At 44.4% G+C, this 18,530-nt stretch overlaps 4 protein-coding genes across 4 annotated transcripts in view; 2 read left to right on the top strand and 2 right to left on the bottom strand.

Moving 5' to 3' along the window:
- LOC133094981 (uncharacterized) overlaps nucleotides 1-11,311 on the top strand; it is a 110,129-nt gene extending 98,818 nt beyond the window's left edge. The window contains exons 3-5 of the mRNA XM_061195779.1: nucleotides 5,787-6,125; nucleotides 7,205-7,212; nucleotides 10,994-11,311. Coding sequence (XP_061051762.1) covers nucleotides 5,787-6,125; nucleotides 7,205-7,212; nucleotides 10,994-11,311 — 665 coding nt within the window. The remainder of the gene's footprint in view (nucleotides 1-5,786; nucleotides 6,126-7,204; nucleotides 7,213-10,993) is intronic.
- The window catches only part of LOC133095001 (uncharacterized), a 49,386-nt gene extending 34,049 nt beyond the window's left edge, over nucleotides 1-15,337 (bottom strand). The window contains exons 1-2 of the mRNA XM_061195802.1: nucleotides 15,039-15,337; nucleotides 7,250-7,265 (exon numbers count right to left, since the gene is read on the bottom strand). Coding sequence (XP_061051785.1) covers nucleotides 7,250-7,265; nucleotides 15,039-15,324 — 302 coding nt within the window. The 5' untranslated portion in view covers nucleotides 15,325-15,337. The remainder of the gene's footprint in view (nucleotides 1-7,249; nucleotides 7,266-15,038) is intronic.
- Nucleotides 10-5,097, top strand: LOC133094994 (histone H2A type 1-B-like). The gene is made up of 2 exons (XM_061195795.1): nucleotides 10-28; nucleotides 1,220-5,097. The coding sequence occupies exon 2, from the start codon at nucleotides 4,423-4,425 to the stop codon at nucleotides 4,813-4,815; it is 393 nt and encodes a 130-aa protein (XP_061051778.1). The 5' UTR covers nucleotides 10-28; nucleotides 1,220-4,422; the 3' UTR covers nucleotides 4,816-5,097.
- Nucleotides 15,338-16,073: 736 nt separating the features above from the next.
- LOC133095000 (histone H3.1) lies at nucleotides 16,074-16,574 on the bottom strand. The gene has a single exon (XM_061195801.1). The coding sequence runs from the start codon at nucleotides 16,542-16,544 to the stop codon at nucleotides 16,134-16,136; it is 411 nt and encodes a 136-aa protein (XP_061051784.1). The 5' UTR covers nucleotides 16,545-16,574; the 3' UTR covers nucleotides 16,074-16,133.
- Nucleotides 16,575-18,530: the final 1,956 nt, after the last annotated feature.

The following is an 18,530-nucleotide window of genomic DNA, read 5'->3' as shown; positions in this document are numbered from 1 at the left end:
CTAATGGTGATGGGAATGTCCCTCCTTGGTAAGGAAGCGGTTAGGGGATTTCAGAGAGTAGAGACCCTGAGGAGGTGATTATCCAGGTTGTCTTTTCAGGGGTGGGGGCGGAGGGGGCGGAGGGGGCGGAGGGGGCGGAGGGGGCGGAGGGGGCGGAGGGGAAGCGAGGGGGAGGGGGAGGGGTGGGGGAACGGGGGGAGGGGGAGGGGGAGGGGCGGGGGAGGGGGAGGGGGAGGGGCGGGGAACGGGGGGAGGGGCGGGGAACGGGGGGAGGGGGAGGGGGCGAGGGGAGGTGTGGGGGAGCGGGGGATCGGGGTGGAGGTGTGAGGGGGGAGGGGATGTGAGGGAGGAGGAGGGGAGAGAGAGGAGGGGTCCCGACGGACCAAAGGGCAGGTAAGTGGCATTTTCTCCGGGAGCCTGAACTCCCCTGGGATTGTAGAAACAAGTAACCAAAATTGCCTGTTGTTCCTTTAACAAGCTGTGGGCACTTCTATAGGGTATTACCTCAGGCTCTCTTCACACGGTTGAAATGAGATTTTCTAATTTCGCATTAGAATTGTTTAACTGATGGCAACAGCCAATCTAAAGCCGTTGCAATTTTTCTTTCATTCCTGAAATCTGGGCTCCCGTTTCTTGGGTCATTTACCGTTCAGGGATGCCATTAGAAGAGCTTGAAAGGGTGGCACTCCAGCTCGAGGAGGGACAAAGGATTTGAATTTCCCGCCCTCCCCATCTGGTGTCACCTCGTCGCAGAGCGGGAGGGCCCCAGTTGGAGAGGAAAATGTGCTGATTTTTCTTGGACACCCTTTTCAAAGAACCCGCGACTCCAAAAATAATCCCGATAGGAAGCGCCTTGGTTGAGGAAAAGGAGTCAGTTGGGGCTGGTCTAGGCCTGGGGCTGGGGGAGGGGAAAAAGAGCCGGGAAAAGGGGTAGCAGTTGACTGCCTATTAAAAAGGTGGGGAAACGTCTTTTCCTTTGGTTTATGAGCACTGTATGTAGGTGACATACAACAGTGTGTCTGGATGAAGAAATAAAACTTGAAGTAGAATTTCTCAAAAAGGACCACTTTTAAAAGAAAATTTAAATTTAAATGATCTTTTCCCAGCTCCCACACAAATCAGGTGACTGCTATATGAGAAGCATTTCTTATCTCAGCGTACACAAAACATAGTTGTGAAAGAGAAGCTTGTCTTAGAAGTTAAATTTTTTGTTTTTTAGATAACTTCCCCCCCCTACCCCCGTAAAAAAAAAATTATTGAACTCAAGCTGCGGTTTAAGAATCACTCCCTGGAGGGGTGAGATCTGGGAAATAATATCTCAGCCTCTTCAAAATGATCTCCTGAGGTAAGAATTATTTTTTCCCCATCTTGTCTTTCATAATATTTGCCTACTTGCTTGCTTCTATCTTTCTTCTCTCCTCTCTCCCCCTTCTTCCTGATAGTTGATATTTTACCTAAAACTATACCCTTAAATAAGAAGCCCAAACCAAAACCTGGGTCCCCTAAACTCAAAGCTAGGCCCTTTTGACATCTATACTGATACCTGGCTGATCTTTAACAAGCAAAAAGGAAATTAAAAATCAGATTCCTGGACTCAGGGCTAGACTCCAAAACTATGTGGGGAGTGGTGAGAAGCCAGAAATAAAATTCACACATCTCCCCAGCTGATTCTGATGAGGCACCAACTTTGCTCATTTAAGTGTTTTTATGATGGCTGGTTTAGAATCCTAGTTGGAGAATTCTAACATATGTGTCTCTTGGTCTTAATATATGTTGATTATCTTTATTCACTCAAATGGAGACTTTGGTATGACAGTGATCTTTTTGTAAAATAAACTTATCCTGGGCATTTTGGGTATTGTTATGAGACTCTACATCTTATTTAAATTTATGGTTTACGAGATCTTCCCCCCTTCCCAGCCCCCTTCCCGCCTGGGGTAGAAGGAGGGGCACTGCCTCATTGTCAGGTGGGAGTGGCATCCAAGTTTCTTGCTCAGCCTGTTTGACATTGACAGGGAAGAGGTGCCTCATTATTGCTGGGTAGGGGTTGGAAGTCCAGGATCCCCATGTGGCCTCTGTAGGAGGGGGAACAATTTTCTTCGGTTGGTCTAATAATTAAACTGATACGGCAGTGATGGGTTTCAGGGCAGGCCTTCCCAAGATGTGCCACTTTGTCATGCAGAGAATTTAGAGCTGAAAGCAATCAAGGCCCAAAAGATGCAAGAAGCAGCTTTGACCTTCCCCCTAAATGCCTAAAAGAATTTTAGATAGAGAACCTGTTCCAGGAAGGCAGCTCTCACCCTAGATAACTACAGTATAATTTGAACGAGGTGTGCAGACAGGGGGGAACCTAGCAAAGACTGTTCATTAAAATTTTTTCTGGGTGCCATTGTTTCTGTTTGGCCCAGCAAACATTTGTTCACAAAACATTTTCTTTTTTTCATCTTCCTGTGAATTGCCTTCCTACCCTTTGAAGTCCCAAGCCCCTAACCTCTTCTCTCAGATGGCATAACAAGCCTCAACTGCCTAACTTGTCCTTGGGTCTCATTTTTCTTATTGTGTCCGACCCCCAAATGAAATGAAATTTAATTTTTTCCTGTTAATTTGTCTCATGTCAATTTAATTCTTAGACCAGCCAGAAGAACCTAGAAGGGTAGAGGAAAATTTTTTCCTCCCCAGCGACCCCAAGGTCACACCATGTCATCACCTAGAACACTCTGGCACTATTTATTTATGTTGAATAAATGCTAAATGTACATCTCTTTCGAGTTCTCTTGACCCTTCTAATTCACAGTGATTACTCTTCTCCATGTGCTCTTGTAATATTTATTGCTTAAAACCTTCAGTTTTGGATGCAAAAAATGCTGTACTATTTAAACTTCAGGTATACAACCCCCCACCTCCCCATCCCCTGCCCTTTTCAAAAGAGAGCATGAAGTCTTCAAGGCAGCATCTGAGATACCTTTTTACATCTCCATCACGGATTTTGAAACATTTCAGACACTGCTGAGCCAGTGTTGATGTATATTGCTGTTGTCCATGGTGAAGATAATAAATAATAAGGAAGTGAATATTGTTAAGAGAAAACGTCATAGGAGTCAAAAGACTTGAGAGAAGGTAAAAAAAGAAACAGGAAATGAGCATCTTTACTCTCCTGCTTGGTTGCCTGGATCAAAATATAGTTCTCTGACCGAGTTGGTTTAGAAGTAATTTTCTCACACCCAGGCTCTTGTTCCTTTTACCATCCTGTTAGTTAGTAGACTTTTAGGCTGGAGTCCTCAAAAATTCCTGAAATAGTAATCCGCCTCCATCTGGGCCCCATCTATTTCTATTTCATGGACAATTAAAAGAAAAAACGGCAAGATCTCCCTCGGTAATTTCTCTTAATTTTATGTTCCTCAACATGAGAGCTTAAGACCAAACACTCTGTAGTAATATTAATACAGTGTTTTATAGTAATATACTGTAATCTCATTTTGAGTATTTATGTGCTGTGGGGTGTTTGTTCTCTCTCATTTCTTAGGAGTCCTCATGTACTGCAAAATTTTCAGCACTCTAACTGCAAGAAATGCAGTACGATATGGAGAATGATGGAGGAGTTTTCTAAAGTAATTAGAATCCTGTGTGTGGTAGCCAAGTGAGAAAAGAGGGAGGGTAGGAAGGTTGAGAGTGGCACTGGGGAACGACGACAAAGTTTTTCAGCCAGGATTTTGTTGTCCTTGGTCCCATTAACCTTGGCCAAGGCAAACAAACTGGGTCTCTCAGTTTCACAATCTCTAAAATGAGGACAGTACTCACTCTACATACCTCCCAGGTGATCCTGGAAGGCCTCATAGGTAAGCTATGAATGAAACGGAAGACTTACTGGATCATCCAGTTCTTGCCTTCAGTTTTCATTGTTCAGATAGTTTAAGACTTGGGCCAGGACAAAAAATTATTTGTTTCCTCTTCTCCCTCTTTCCTGTCAAACGAGTTAAAGAGTTAGGAAAGTTAAAGTAACACTGGGAATAGAAGTACCTCCCTCTTAAATATTATGTTTCGAAATCGTTCTGCATTTATTCCTTTCCAAAAATCATGAGTCACAATTTCAATAGCAAAAAGTCAGAACAATAAGAATAATCACTCCTGCTTCTGACTGCATTTAGGAACAGTGCTTTGAAAAAACCAAATAGACTCCACTATTAACAGTATTAAAAGCCCACCAGACTGTATGAGATTGGAGCAAACGGAAAACTCACACTAGACGGAAGCCTTGTATGCAAATGAAGGATTCAGGTTCTGATTTCCCATTGGTTCTTAAATAGTAGCCAATGGGAGAATAGCACAAGCCTACCTCTGGTTAGTATAAATATTGCTCTATCCGCAGCTTTATTTATCTTTTGGTTTTTATTTTGAAGGCTTTTAAGTTGTGGGGTAGTAGTTATGTCTGGCCGTGGTAAACAGGGCGGTAAGGTTCGTGCTAAGGCTAAGACCCGCTCCTCGCGAGCTGGGCTCCAGTTCCCCGTAGGCCGAGTGCACCGCCTGCTCCGCAAAGGTAACTACTCCGAGCGTGTCGGCGCCGGGGCGCCGGTGTACCTGGCGGCGGTGCTGGAGTACCTGACGGCCGAGATCCTGGAGCTGGCGGGCAACGCGGCCCGCGACAACAAGAAGACGCGCATCATTCCGCGCCACCTGCAGCTGGCCATCCGCAACGACGAGGAGCTTAACAAGTTGCTGGGGCGCGTGACCATCGCTCAGGGTGGCGTCCTGCCCAACATCCAGGCGGTACTGCTCCCCAAGAAGACTGAGAGCCACCACAAGGCCAAGGGCAAATAAAGTGTTTATTACTTTTGCACGACATTTTTGTTTTCCATTATCCAAGAAAAAGAAAAAAGTAAACTTACAAAGGCTCTTCTCAGAGCCACCCACCCTTTTCTTTTAAAGAGCTGTCATGCTTTTCAGTTCTGCCCATATGAGGGTTGTGACATCAGGCGAAAAATCACGGCTAATAAGTGAGTGTCCTGAGGGAAATCAATAAGAATATGTGCGAAAAGACTAGCTGTGAGGAAAGCCACACGAGTTTAAATTGACCGGATTAAGTATAGGTGAATCAGTTTATAGTCAAACTACTTTCCTCTTCGTTCCAGCGGTGACTTTTGGAAAGTTTTTCGCACTGGAGAGTGAGGAAAGTATACTCACTTTCAGTATAGTGAAAAGCGTTGTATTCTTCAAAGTTAATCTTCAACATTTTTTGTTGACTTAAAGGAACACCCAAAACTTCTGCATCTATTCAACTTTATAAAAACATTACACATTTCCTGAAGGGATTGAGTAAATTACAGATCCTTGGTACTTCGCGCTCGTGTCAGAAACATCTTCCTGACTGTCCACAATGTTTGTGCCAGACTCAAGAAAATCTGAGTATCATTTTAGATGCAGCCCATCTAATTTTTCTAAGCACTTGCAAAATATCTTTGGTGATTGTACTTTAAAAAAAGAAAAAAATAAATCCGTTGGCGGTGCCCGCGTTGCTTTGTGTAACTTTGCTGTACGTTTTGGAAGCGAAAGCGTAAATAAAATGACGTCAGGGCGTCGGAGTCGCTATAGTTAAAGGGCAGGGTTTAGGATTCATTCACCAACCCGAAAGCAGCTCTTAATTCTTCCGGGCCAGGCACAGAAATGGACCAATCCGAGGAGGGCGCGGGTACTTTTGAATGTTCTTGGGTCCAATAGTTGGTGGCCTGGCTGTATAAAAGAAGGGCGGCTGAGTGCTTTCCACTGGCATTTGGTAGAACACTCATCGTGAGGTTTTGTCATGGCTCGTACTAAGCAGACCGCTCGGAAGTCCACCGGCGGCAAGGCCCCGCGCAAACAGCTGGCCACCAAGGCGGCCCGCAAGAGCGCACCGGCCACGGGCGGCGTGAAGAAGCCACACCGCTACCGGCCCGGCACGGTGGCCCTGCGCGAGATCCGCCGCTACCAGAAGTCCACGGAGCTGCTGATCCGCAAGCTGCCGTTCCAGCGCCTGGTGCGCGAGATCGCGCAGGACTTCAAGACCGACCTGCGCTTCCAGAGCTCGGCCGTCATGGCGCTGCAGGAGGCGTGCGAGGCCTACCTGGTGGGGCTCTTCGAGGACACCAACCTGTGTGCCATCCACGCCAAGCGCGTCACTATCATGCCCAAGGACATCCAGCTTGCTCGCCGCATCCGCGGGGAGAGGGCATAAACTTGTTTTTCCGTTAAGTGCCAATCTTAAACCCAAAGGCTCTTTTCAGAGCCACCTACAGCTTCATTTTGAAGAGCTGTACCGTAAGAAAGTAAAATTCTCCCCTTAACTAGAGTGAGTTAGGGTAGAATTCTTCCCGTCCCACCCCCTTCCCCCACAGCCAAACATTTCTGGAGTTGTGTGAAGTGAGGGTCTAACCATATTTCCTTAACAGGTAGCCATCCAGGCATAGTTTATCAAACCTTATTTAATTACGACCGTGCTTGTAAACAGTCCAGTTGATTGCATTGCTTTATCTCACATTGCTTTTGTCTCTTCTAGGGCTATGTACCATGGTATGCTATGCTGTACAATTTTTTCACAATTCTTTGCTGTAGTTATTACTCAAATATAGGACTTTAGCCATTTGACTCAGTGATCTTGCTTTTATGTTTTTTCGGTTTGGGGATTCAATACTGGGTGAAAAGTGACACATGGGATAGTGACCAAATGTGAGAAGAAAAATAACCTTTTAATTGTGTAGCTTTTACACTATATTTTACAAACTATAAAACAATACAGAATGCTAAAAACATGACAGCCACCAATTCTGAAGGCTTTGCTTCCGTTTTTTCCATACCTTATTCCTAGTAGTCTCTGCCTAGCTCTGAGATGAGAATTGATTCACCTTGCTAAAATGATTTGCCCAACTCCCACCTACAACAAAACCCACAAAATACACAGAAGAGTAATGTGTGTTGTGTTGTTCACTTGGATTTATTTACATTTCAGGGTTTCAATAAAAACTTTTGGTTTACAAAATAATGTATTTTTTAAAATGACAAAGATATTTCTCTCTGTGTATATTGTTTTAACATTTTATTTTTTCCAGACTGGTATAAGCCTCTGCCTGGCACAGACCTTTGTTACCCATATAAGGGGTCTGTCAGAGGCACCAATGCCCTTGGCTTAAACCAAGGTGATTTTGCCCCTCAACTCTTGGCCCCTGCTGAAGTCCAGGTATCTTGGTTTTTCTTGTTTATTGCTGTGCTGGCTCTTATGTACACTGTTTGACTTTTTCCTTTAATATTTTATGTATCTTGGGAAAAAAGTGTTTTATGTACAGGGCCTGATAGGATAGCTTTAAAAAAGTAAAAGTGCCCATTGCTGGTTGAGGATCAGATAGGCAGGGGACAATGGCTGGGACTGGCTGATCCTTCCCCTCCCCAGCCAAGGAACATGAATTTGGCTTTAAGTCTTCATTTACTTGAGCCCCTCAACAGAACAACTATGCAGTATCTAGGAAAAAAAGATTAACACAGTCTTACAATTCATAACCTTGTTAATTTTTCTAGGGTATACTCAGCAAGCTGGCAGCATTTGGATGCTAGCTTACCTGGGTTCATATCCCAGCTTTACTACTTAATGTGTCATCTTAGACAAATCACCTTCTCCATCATCAGAAAAATGGGGGTAACACTACCCACTTCGTAGGGTTGTTATTGGAATAATATGCATCAAGTTTTGGACACATAGCATCATATAAATGCTATTAATTTTCCTGAACTGTGTATCATTTTCTCTCATACTCTAGGATTTTTCAAAATTTGAAATAAAGACAAACTTTAGCTTCTAAATTTCCTTTTTATTTGGCATTACTTACTTGGGTAGATTCTGCTCAGTTTAGAAATAAAATTCAGCAGACATTTTAAAATCAAACGTGGAAGAAAATCAAATTTGTGAAAGAAAATTTACTGAACACTTTGGGCAGGGGGGTGGTGCCAGCATTTTAATATCATTGCATTAAGCATCTATTATTTTATATTAGGGGAGTGGCCAAGGTCGGGCTGAAGACAAAAGGGGGTGTTTAATGTACAGATTGTATCTTTTAAATGGCTGCTGCAAGGTCTTCAGTCAAAAAGGGTTTTTCTTACCCAGGCCGCAGAGTGATGTTACACCACAGGTTGAAGTTTACAGCTAATGCTGTTGGAGTCTAGAATGAGTTTTGGTTTGTTATGAAGACTCTCAAAGGAAAGGAGGAGGAAGTCAAGGTCAGGGTGAATTTTTCAGACTTAAAAATTTAGTAGTAGGCTTTCCAGTTGTCCCAGTAGAAGTGAGTTACTGCTCAATGAGTGTTTTCAAGAAATTTAACACAATAGTGGGAAACTGGTATGGAGATTTGAACAGCACCCCAGGCTTGGCTGCAGGAAAGCTAGAAGTCTGAGATTGTCAGTGCACCTTGGGAAAGGGCCCAAAGGAATATATTTGGACCCACCATGTTTAACATGTCACGTATGAAAAACAAAACAATGCTTTGATGCTTTGTCCTTTATTAGATGCTGTGATTTTAAAAAAAATCCTCAAGAGTAAATGCATATTTGTGTGATTGATACTGTGTTAGGAGTAAAGATGAGACCTCAGGGCAATATCTCAAGTCCAGGAAGATTCTTTAAGAAATAATACCAGGGTTTCCCTGGTGGCGCAGTGGTTGAGAGTCTGCCTGCCAATGCAGGGGACGCGGGTTCGAGCCCTGGTCTGGGAAGATCCCACATGCCGCGGAGCAACTGGGCCCGTGAGCCACAACTACTGAGCCTGTGCGTCTGGAGCCTGTGCTCCGCAACAAGAGAGGCCGCGATAGTGAGAGGCCCGCGCACCGCGATGAAGAGGGGCCCCCTCTTGCCGCAACTAGAGAAAGCCCTTGCACAGAAACGAAGACCCAACACAGCTAAAAATAATTAAATAAATAAATAATTTAAAAAAAAATAATAAAGGAATTCCTTTAAAAAAAAAAAAAGAAAGAATACCAACTGAAAACAAGTCGCATTTATATAGGACTTCATGGGCCAATCTCTGTTCCAATGCTTTGCTTACAATAGCTAAATTAAATCTTCACTAGAGTTCCATCAGTGTTATCATTACCCAGTTTTACAGATAAAGAAAACAAAGGCAAGGTTAAAGGTCACACAGCTGTAGGGAAGGAAAAATAATTCTCCCTCTATGAGACCCCTGAAATAAAAGACAAATTAACAAGAGAAAAACAAAACAGAAGTAACATGTAGCCCTCATGTATACGTGGGAGATACCCAGGGAAAAATGAGTAACTCCTCAAGGTGGCTTAAAATTCAGACTTAAACACCATCTTAATAGGGAAAAGGGGTTGGGGGTGGTATGTATGTAGGCCTCTTGGGGGAGAGTAAATAATTTTTAGGAAAGATGATTGGGCCTTTAGAAGAATAGATGGGAGAGGTATGACAGGATAAAATAAAATTATGTTTAAGGCAGGATAAGAAAATTTCTAAACATAAAATTTTCTCTCTGCTTATTTGGGCCACTACCCCTCTTTAGTGTGCATTGTGCACATTACAGATTGACCAGACTTCCTTAGAAGACACAGGAATGCCTGCTTCATTGAAAAGAGCAATTTTCTCCTGGTTCCAGCAAGGTAACTCCTTAGGAGATAACATTCCTTTCTCAATCCTGTAAGGGATTGTGATGCCCCACTACTCACCTTGTACGTGAAGGTCTGGACTATGTAGACTCAATATGTAACTTTGATATATGACTCTTTGTCTCAAAAACTTATACAGCTGTGCTTTGACCTCTGACAAGCAGAACAGTCCTCAGAGTTTTCTGAAAGACTGTCTCCCAGGTTATAATCCTCAGGTTGGCTCTAATAAAATCCTCTATTTCTTTCTTAGATTGACAATTAATTTTTGTGGACAATAGTTTGTGCCAAGGTTTGTCTGGGTGTGGTGTCAATTTTTAGTGTCCTTTCCTCAGATAAGTGTCACTCTTCCCTAGTTAATGAAACTCCTTGGGAAGGGATTTATGACAATTGAGTTCCTTTTGGAGGATCTGTCTTTAGGCAGATAATGGGAGTTCAGAGAAATCTTCCCTCTACATTTGCTGTTTTTCTGCTACAGCTCAAAATAATCAACATACCTATAAGGGAGGGAAAATAACTTTCCTTCTACGCTTCTAAGTTCTTGGCTGAGAACCACTGTATAAAAGGTAGATTAACAAGAGAAAAGCAAACAGAAGCTTAATAACATGTACACCTCACATAGGCTTGAGAAATACCTAGAAAAACTGAGTAAACTCCCAAAATTGGCCCAAGCCACCACCTTAAATACCATCTTCAGCTAAGAAGTGGGTGGGAGCCAGTTATGAGAGGTTACCAGGAAAAGGAACAACAAGGGTAAGGTTGTTATACAGAATTAAGTCTAGTGCCTCCTCATTGATGAGATTCTCTGGTGATTTAGTCATCCTTCTCTTCCCGGTACAGAGAAAAAGACACAAATCAAAATTCCCTTTATAAATGTAAATGTCCCTCACAAAAGAGTAAATTCTACTCTGTTTTTAGAAATGTTTTTGTGTATGGTGTTTTTAAAAAAATAATCAGCTCAAAAATAGTCCTTCTGCCAAAGAAGCATATGGGAGTGGGGGAATGGGGAGTCATATTCTGCTACCCTTAGCAACTAACAATCACTTCCTCCTGAATGAGAAAGTACAGTATTTGCCATAAAATACTGTATAAGCCTCCACTAAAATTCTCAGCCGAAGAAATAAACAGCCTCAGATGCAAAGAGCAAAGGGAGCAAAACAATCCAGTTTAAAAGTGAACCTCTTTACTAGCTTCTCTCCCACATAGTCATTGGATCACTGCCGAGAGGGGCGGAGCCAAAGGGGCGCTGTCAGTGCCTCTTTTCCCGCCTGCGCTTTCAGTTCTCAACGAGGTCCGACTATAGCTTATAATTACTCTTGACCAAGTAGTAGCCTGTTGCATTCTGTACGTTTGCGATAATTTAGGTAATCATGTCTGGACGCGGCAAAGGCGGTAAGGGTCTGGGTAAGGGAGGTGCTAAGCGCCACCGCAAGGTTCTGCGCGACAACATCCAGGGCATCACCAAGCCAGCTATCCGCCGCCTGGCCCGGCGTGGCGGGGTGAAGCGCATTTCCGGTCTTATCTACGAAGAGACCCGCGGGGTGCTGAAGGTATTCCTGGAGAACGTGATCCGGGACGCCGTCACCTACACCGAGCACGCCAAGCGCAAGACTGTCACCGCCATGGACGTGGTTTACGCGCTCAAACGCCAGGGACGCACTCTCTACGGCTTCGGCGGCTAAAGTCTCATTCTATACATTTTTTTTTAAAGGCCCTTTTCAGGGCCGCCCACCTCCGCTCAGGAAGAGCTGTACGCGACTTACGTGCTCAAAACGTATCTCTGTTGAAAAAAAAGTGGTTCTGTTTTAAGGCTACCGTGGCCTTAACTACAGGCCAAACGGTTCGCTTTCACTGCCGGTCTCCATCAGCCAATCTTTGGGCACCTGCTAAGAGTAGCGGTACCTTCGCCTAATCAGGCTGCGAGGGCTTGCTTGTGGGTGGGGCTAACGCTGGACTACGGAAAGCTAATGAGAGGGGTCTGGAAGTCCCGGTAACCTCGATGAAGGACTTATGGCCCGGCGTCCCCGGCTCTTTCTAGTGGGAGGGATCCTGCCTACCTAAAAGGAGCATCAATTGCCGGCCGGAGTTTCGTCGAGGAGGCAGTTTCTTTCCTGGGAAGCGGGCATTACTGAATCGCCGCCGATCTTGTTTTTAGTCCTGGGAGGGTTCAGTAGATATTTGTACAAATTGCCAGAACCTGCGAGGGTGCTGCTTCGCTCACAAGAAGTCAGAAGCCAGGTCAATTAAAATACATTGCCAGCAAGACGCCAGGTGTTAATTCCTAGTGTATTTGCCTTTAGCAACGTCAGGAAAGATCTGCCTTCTATGATCTCTCCCTTCCTACCACCTCCCCGTCCTCCGCTGGGTCGCGCCCCAGACCCTGGCCTCAGGTACCTCTAGAGTTTGAGCCAGGCATCATGCTGAGTGTCGTCACCCCCCCGTAAAGCCAGTGATCTTGGGTTTAAAAATGCCTCGGCATTGCTGATTTTCATCCTCGGGCTGGGGGCCCTCCCTAAGCCCCTGGCTAAGCAGAGTTTTTAAATTCCCATTTACTAGACTAAGGGAGTCTGTTCTGAACCCCTAGGCCTCTGTCAGGGCCTTTGAGGTTGTAAGGGAGAAGCTCCCTCCTTTGCAGTTAAGTGGCTCTTAGGTGGCTCTCTTGCACCTTCACCTTCCTTCCAGCTCATCTCTTTCCTCTGTCTGCAGTAAACTGTATTTTTTTTAATGAAACTTTCAAACATGACAATATGGTTATTATAAAAGGTTTTTTAAAGTATGTCCTCAAATTGATAAACCAGCTAACTGCATAATCAGCATCTTTGATTTAATGTTTGAAAAGGGTGTACTGATGGCTGCTCTAGAAAACACTTTGCTGCCTGGTTACTCTGCTAATGTCTCTCGACACTGGAGGAGACACTGACTAGGTGGTTGGGAAAGCGAGATTCTAAAGTTCAGGTGAGAGGTCTGGACTAGATAAAAATTTTGGGACTCATCAACATACAAACGGTGAGACTGGATGAGATCACTAAGAACTTAAACATGGTTTAATGCAGCACATTGTTTGTAATAGTAAATGAGTGAAAACAACGTAAATTGTCATGAGAAGGGACCAGATAAAGAAAATATTATCTATATCCATAAAATGTTTTGGTTCAGGCTGCTATAATAAATACACCATAGACTGTATGCTTTAACAACAAACATTTCTCACAGTCTGGAGACTGAAGTCCAAGATCAAGGCACTGGACAGATGCAGACAGATCTGGTGTCTGATGACCCATTTCCTGCTTCATAGACTGCTGTCTTCCCTTGTGTCCTTTCATGGCAGAGTTGAATGAATGCATGCATGAATTTTCTACACAAGTGCTCAGGCCCTCTCCCACCCCCCTAGCCCACCAGAGGGCTGCCATAATCGATCTCCCATCTACAATTCCTTGACTTGGCACTGCCTGAATCAGTCAGCATGCCAGGTTTTCTCTGGCTCTTAGGAATGATGCAGGAGTGGCAAATCAGGCAGCATTATCTTTGTTCGAACAAGGACTTCATGACTGTTAGGCCTGAGGAAGGCTCACAGGTTTTTCACTCAGGTAGTGGGTATGACTAAAATGAGTGTGATACTACCTACACGGCTTATGAACTAAAAAAGACAGGCCAACCATAACAGAAGCTGGTCTATGGAGCAACCACACCTCCCTCCAGTGTAGGAAAACTATCCACACACTTCATTACATATGCTCTGAATGGAGGACAGGAAATTCTAATTTGCTTACTGGTGTACCCCAATGCCTACAACAGTATCTGGCACATTACATGAAATCAATACATATCTCCTGACGGACACCAGGACACCAGCTAAGGAAAACATAAAGTGACCACTCTCCCAACCAGGCCCATTTTTGCTCCTCTGGTCATCTAGGATACAGCCTTGAACTCTCCCCATTGTCAGTTTAAATTAAGCCAGGCTCCGTACTTTTATCATTCCCCCCAAAATCTTGGAGGACAGTTATCATGTGGGAAATGGGACCAAAAAAGCTAGGAGAAATAGTGACTGAAACTAACACACTGAGGCTGAAATCAGCCTTCTATAAAAATGATACAAAAAGGAACCCAATGACAGAGGCATTTGTAAATATCTTTTTAGATGAAGATAAGCTGTTTCCCTTTTAGCCAACTTCAAGTGAATTCACATCCCTTCTCCAGCTGAGTTCTAAAGTCTGGTATGCTACTGAAACATATAATTGGACTAGGAATATTCTTGCTTAAAAACCTGTGGCTATAATGACAGACTAGACCAAGCAGGCCATACTTTCAACTTTAGCAAGAGAACCTCTTCACAGACCAACAGTGCCTACCCTACAATCTCCTGCTACCCTGTCTGGTGATTATATATGTGTGTGTATATATATATATATACACATATATATACACACACATATACATATACATATATACATGTAAAACAGCTTTATTGAGATATAACTTACATACCATAAAATTCACCCACTTTAAGTGTACAACTCAATGAATTTTAGTATATTTACTTAGTTGTACAACCACCACTACAATCTATTTAATTTTAGAACATTTCCATCACCCTAATTTCCATTCCTCTGTGAAGTAAGGAAAAAAGTATGGCTAACTGCTGAGGGCTGTGTTGACACCGAAAGAGAAGGAAGCGCGTTTTCTTCATAAACGAGATTTTAATTTCGCCTGAATTCAATGCCCTGGGTTTGCTGGCAGTCTGAATTCGGTTTCCCCTTCTGCCTAACATTTCAGAGATTATTTTTTTAATCGAGACAAATCGTCCTATTAGCGGCGGTAATTTCAGTACTGTTCTCAGGACATGACTGAGAGCCATTCAGATGTCTCGTCGGAGTCTATTTCATAACCCGTAAAAACACAAATTAAAAAAAATTCTCTAAACAAGGGCTTTGGCGTTTCTCGCCCGATTTCCCATCCCCCAAATTTGGGTCGCCGCGGGGAACCACATGAGATCATCAGTTCTGATTGGTTGAAATCCATGGATGGGGCTTGCTGATTGGGCAGTGCTTCTCTTTGTTCCTGCAAACCTATTCAAGTTTCTCGCCATACTTGGTTCTTTTCCACTTTTCTTTAGTGTTGGAGTATCATCTTTCCCCCCTACCTGTGTCCAGTGAATGGAGCCGAGAGTGGGAGTTACATGGATATATACAGACATTAATTAATTCCCGCAATGTTTTCTGACTCGGGGATGTCTCAGTAGTTTTCATTTTAACCACACCATTGAGCTGCAGACTCCTGTGCCTTGGCTAATGGTTACAGCTTTCTTTTATGAGCAGTTGGGTGGCCCTGAAAAGGGCCTTTGGTTGAGAAATGCTAATTCTTGATGGCGAAATCGGAAAGCTTACCCGCCGAAGCCGTAGAGAGTGCGTCCCTGACGCTTAAGCGCATAGACCACGTCCATGGCGGTGACAGTCTTGCGCTTGGCGTGCTCGGTGTAGGTGACGGCGTCCCGGATCACGTTCTCCAGGAACACTTTCAGCACCCCGCGGGTCTCTTCGTAGATGAGGCCGGAGATGCGCTTCACACCGCCACGCCGGGCGAGGCGGCGGATGGCGGGTTTGGTGATGCCCTGGATGTTGTCGCGCAGAACCTTGCGGTGGCGCTTAGCACCTCCCTTACCCAGACCCTTGCCGCCTTTGCCGCGCCCAGACATGGTTTTGAGAGAAGCAAACCAACAGCAACTGACAAAGAAGGGGAGAGCGGATCCTTATATACCTACCACCTCTCCCCCGCCCAACCCCCCCAAAGAGAGAATGGAAAGCGCGCAAACCGGAAGTGTGACGCCAACAGTCCCCTCCCTTAATCCCGCCTCCAAGCCCCGGGAACTCACGCGGAAGGGCGGGGAGGGCGGGGAGGGCGGGGAGGGCGGGGAGGGCGGGGCGGGCGGGGCAGGTGGGAAGAGATCAGTTTGACCAATAGTCTTTGCTTCCTTGACTGGGCTACTGTTTTAACTACAGTACTTGGAGGAATTAGGCTTAGAGGAAACATGATTCCAAATATCCTAAGTAGAAGAAATACTTAAAAAGGCGAAAATTTATTATCAATAAATTTTGATAATCGTAAAAATATCAAGATCAAAGTTAGAAACGTAAAAATGTTTATACTCATACTATTCCTGTTTGTTTCACAACTAATACTCACAAGGCCATGTTTTTAAAATGCTCTGCAAATGCCAATCATTTCGCGTGCCTCTGAAACTCTGGCTCTTTACTAAGGTAAGAGAAAACAGTACTATTTACATAAACACTTATAAAGGGCCAGTGTGTTCGCATACGCAGTGGATATTTAGACAAAAATTATCCATAATCCGACAAGTGTTGATGCATGTCTTTTCATTCCCAAGCAGATGCAAAGTTATACTGAACAACTTGAGTTGGAAAGTTAGTTTCTTACAGCCCTTACTTGAAAACGTGGGTGGCTCTGAAAAGAGCCTTTGGTTGAAATTTCAGAGAAAAGCAGTAATTATGCCCGCTCCCCGCGGATCCGGCGGGCTAACTGGATGTCCTTGGGCATGATGGTAACACGCTTAGCGTGGATGGCGCACAGATTGGTGTCCTCGAAAAGACCCACCAGATAGGCTTCGCATGCCTCCTGCAGTGCCATCACCGCCGAACTCTGGAAGCGCAGATCGGTCTTGAAGTCCTGGGCAATCTCACGCACAAGGCGCTGAAAAGGCAGTTTACGGATAAGAAGCTCCGTGGACTTTTGGTAGCGGCGGATCTCGCGCAAGGCCACCGTGCCGGGTCGGTAGCGGTGGGGTTTTTTCACGCCGCCGGTGGCCGGCGCACTCTTGCGAGCCGCCTTGGTGGCCAGCTGCTTGCGAGGCGCTTTGCCGCCAGTGGACTTACGAGCAGTTTGCTTAGTGCGAGCCATGACAAGTGACAGGTACACAGACGTACCGAATATTAGCGCAAAAATATCGCCCAGCAGTTTGCTAGTATTTATAGTACGTAAGGGGAAGTGATTGGGCGAGAAAAATGTTTAAATATTACGTTACAGGCTCTGATTGGTCTACATTGAAACTTTCCAACAACCGTGCAGTTTCATTGGCCACTACGTTATATCCTCGGCTCTTTCCAAATTGTTTTTTTGTTCTTTTCCGCACACGATTTTCATGAGAATGCAATGCCTTGAGCGTTACCTTTTCGAAAAAACAGACCTTAACTTCATTGGTACTGTAGTTCTGTATATTTATTTAGGTTCTGGGGGGGAGGGGAGATTGAGGGAATATTGCCCTAATGTACTCTACATTCCCTGCTCCATAACCCGATAACGGATTATAAATTTCCAAAACCATTTCACAAAAAAAGTAATCCCTGTGTAACGCTTAAACTGACTGAGAAAGTTCTTTGAAACCTACAAGATGTAAACTCAAGCATAGTAAAATCAAACTAGCATTTCCAGAAATATTTCCTGTAACAAGGCACTTTTTTGTTAAGTGTTTATGCTCTGACTTTACACTTGGAACTTCCTGAAACTTAAGTTTTCTAAACTTTAGAATACATTTAGCCGGGTACAACGCCGGACACACAATCACGCCATGCACGACGTCTCAGAAGTTCACCTATGAGGAGCAGGCGATGGACTAGGGCCTATGAATGGATTACGGACCAAAACGAGGACAGCTTAATATTGCCAACAACTGATCCTATACGTCATGTAAAATAGTCGACTTTAAGAACACCGAATGAGAACCTTTTATACGAAGAGGCGGTAACCCAGATTCTACCTTCTGATTGGCTAAATTTATTATACTGGGTAGCCATTAAGAAAGGAGATCTAGCATCCTTCATTTGCATGGAGCGTTTCTATTGCATTTGAAGCTGTTTAACCCGTTAGACACGGGAGGTACAAATTATTATCTAGATAAGAAAATGCTGCGTGCATATTTTCTCTTTTAAAAGCTTTGATTAGAAGCCACCTTTATTACTCTAAGAAAAGTTTATGTCTTTCCAGAAATTTTCACTTACGAAACCTTCAGCTTGGAGAAAGATTGTATACCTGTGTTATAAATGACTATCCTTCAAACTAAGATGCATAGTTCCAACTGTTCTTTTTCAAGTTCTTAGGAATTACGTAATGCATTTTGTAAATACAGACTCTCAAGAAAACAAGTAACAAAGGGTGGTAAAGAAGATGGACGAATCGTGCGTCTGGAACCCTTACATTATTGGCCACAAGCCGGAAACAAGCTCTTATGTTGTTTGAGGGCTACCAGGGAAGCGCCGGTTACTGAGGCCCGTGCGGACTTGTTTGAAAACCGCAGTCGCGCGCGCGGGAATGACTCGTCATTGCATTCTCCCTGCTGCTAGGCGATCCCAGGGCAGAATTGTGAGGGGATGTCATCCAGAACGGGGCTGTGAGAGGGGCATTTTATTCTTTCAGTAGTTAGCCTGATTCGCAGTCTGAAGTCGTTTTAGCATTGTTGACGCTTTTACAACCACAAACAAGTTCTAAAATGTTATCCCCGGGCTGTGCTTTCACACTAAAGCAACGTATCCCCCACCGTCGCTCCGACACCCACACCCACACACTTCCCCGCGTGCAATGCCGGTCCGGGAACAATTCAGTCCACCCAGTGCTTACTTGATGTTTCTCTTGTACTAGCTTTTGAGCTTGGGATATGTTGTGAGGATGAAAAGGGTCGAAAGTTCGTTAAGTGCATTAGACTGTAGAAGCAAGTTGCAATTACAGAAATTGCGTGCTGTTTTCCACCGGTGCAGCTTGAGTGTTAATTGCGGTGTTAGCCAGTTCTTTTGCTTTCTACAATTCTCCTTTGCCCCAAATAGATGCACGCTGGTTCAGACCAAGGGCACCGGCGTCTCGGGTCTACTACACATCACTCAGCGCTGCCAGGAA

Source organism: Eubalaena glacialis, chromosome 7, assembly GCF_028564815.1.
Source record: "Eubalaena glacialis isolate mEubGla1 chromosome 7, mEubGla1.1.hap2.+ XY, whole genome shotgun sequence".
In the NCBI taxonomy this organism is placed as follows: domain Eukaryota; kingdom Metazoa; phylum Chordata; class Mammalia; order Artiodactyla; family Balaenidae; genus Eubalaena; species Eubalaena glacialis.
The sequence above is the reverse complement of the archived record's forward strand: the minus strand, read 5'-3'. Positions and strand labels throughout refer to the sequence as shown.

Coding starts and splice junctions, on each gene's coding strand:
- LOC133095000 (XM_061195801.1), bottom strand. CDS start 16,544: ATGGCTCGCACTAAGCAAACTGCTCGTAAGTCCACTGGCGGCAAAGCG.
- LOC133094994 (XM_061195795.1), top strand. CDS start 4,423: ATGTCTGGCCGTGGTAAACAGGGCGGTAAGGTTCGTGCTAAGGCTAAG.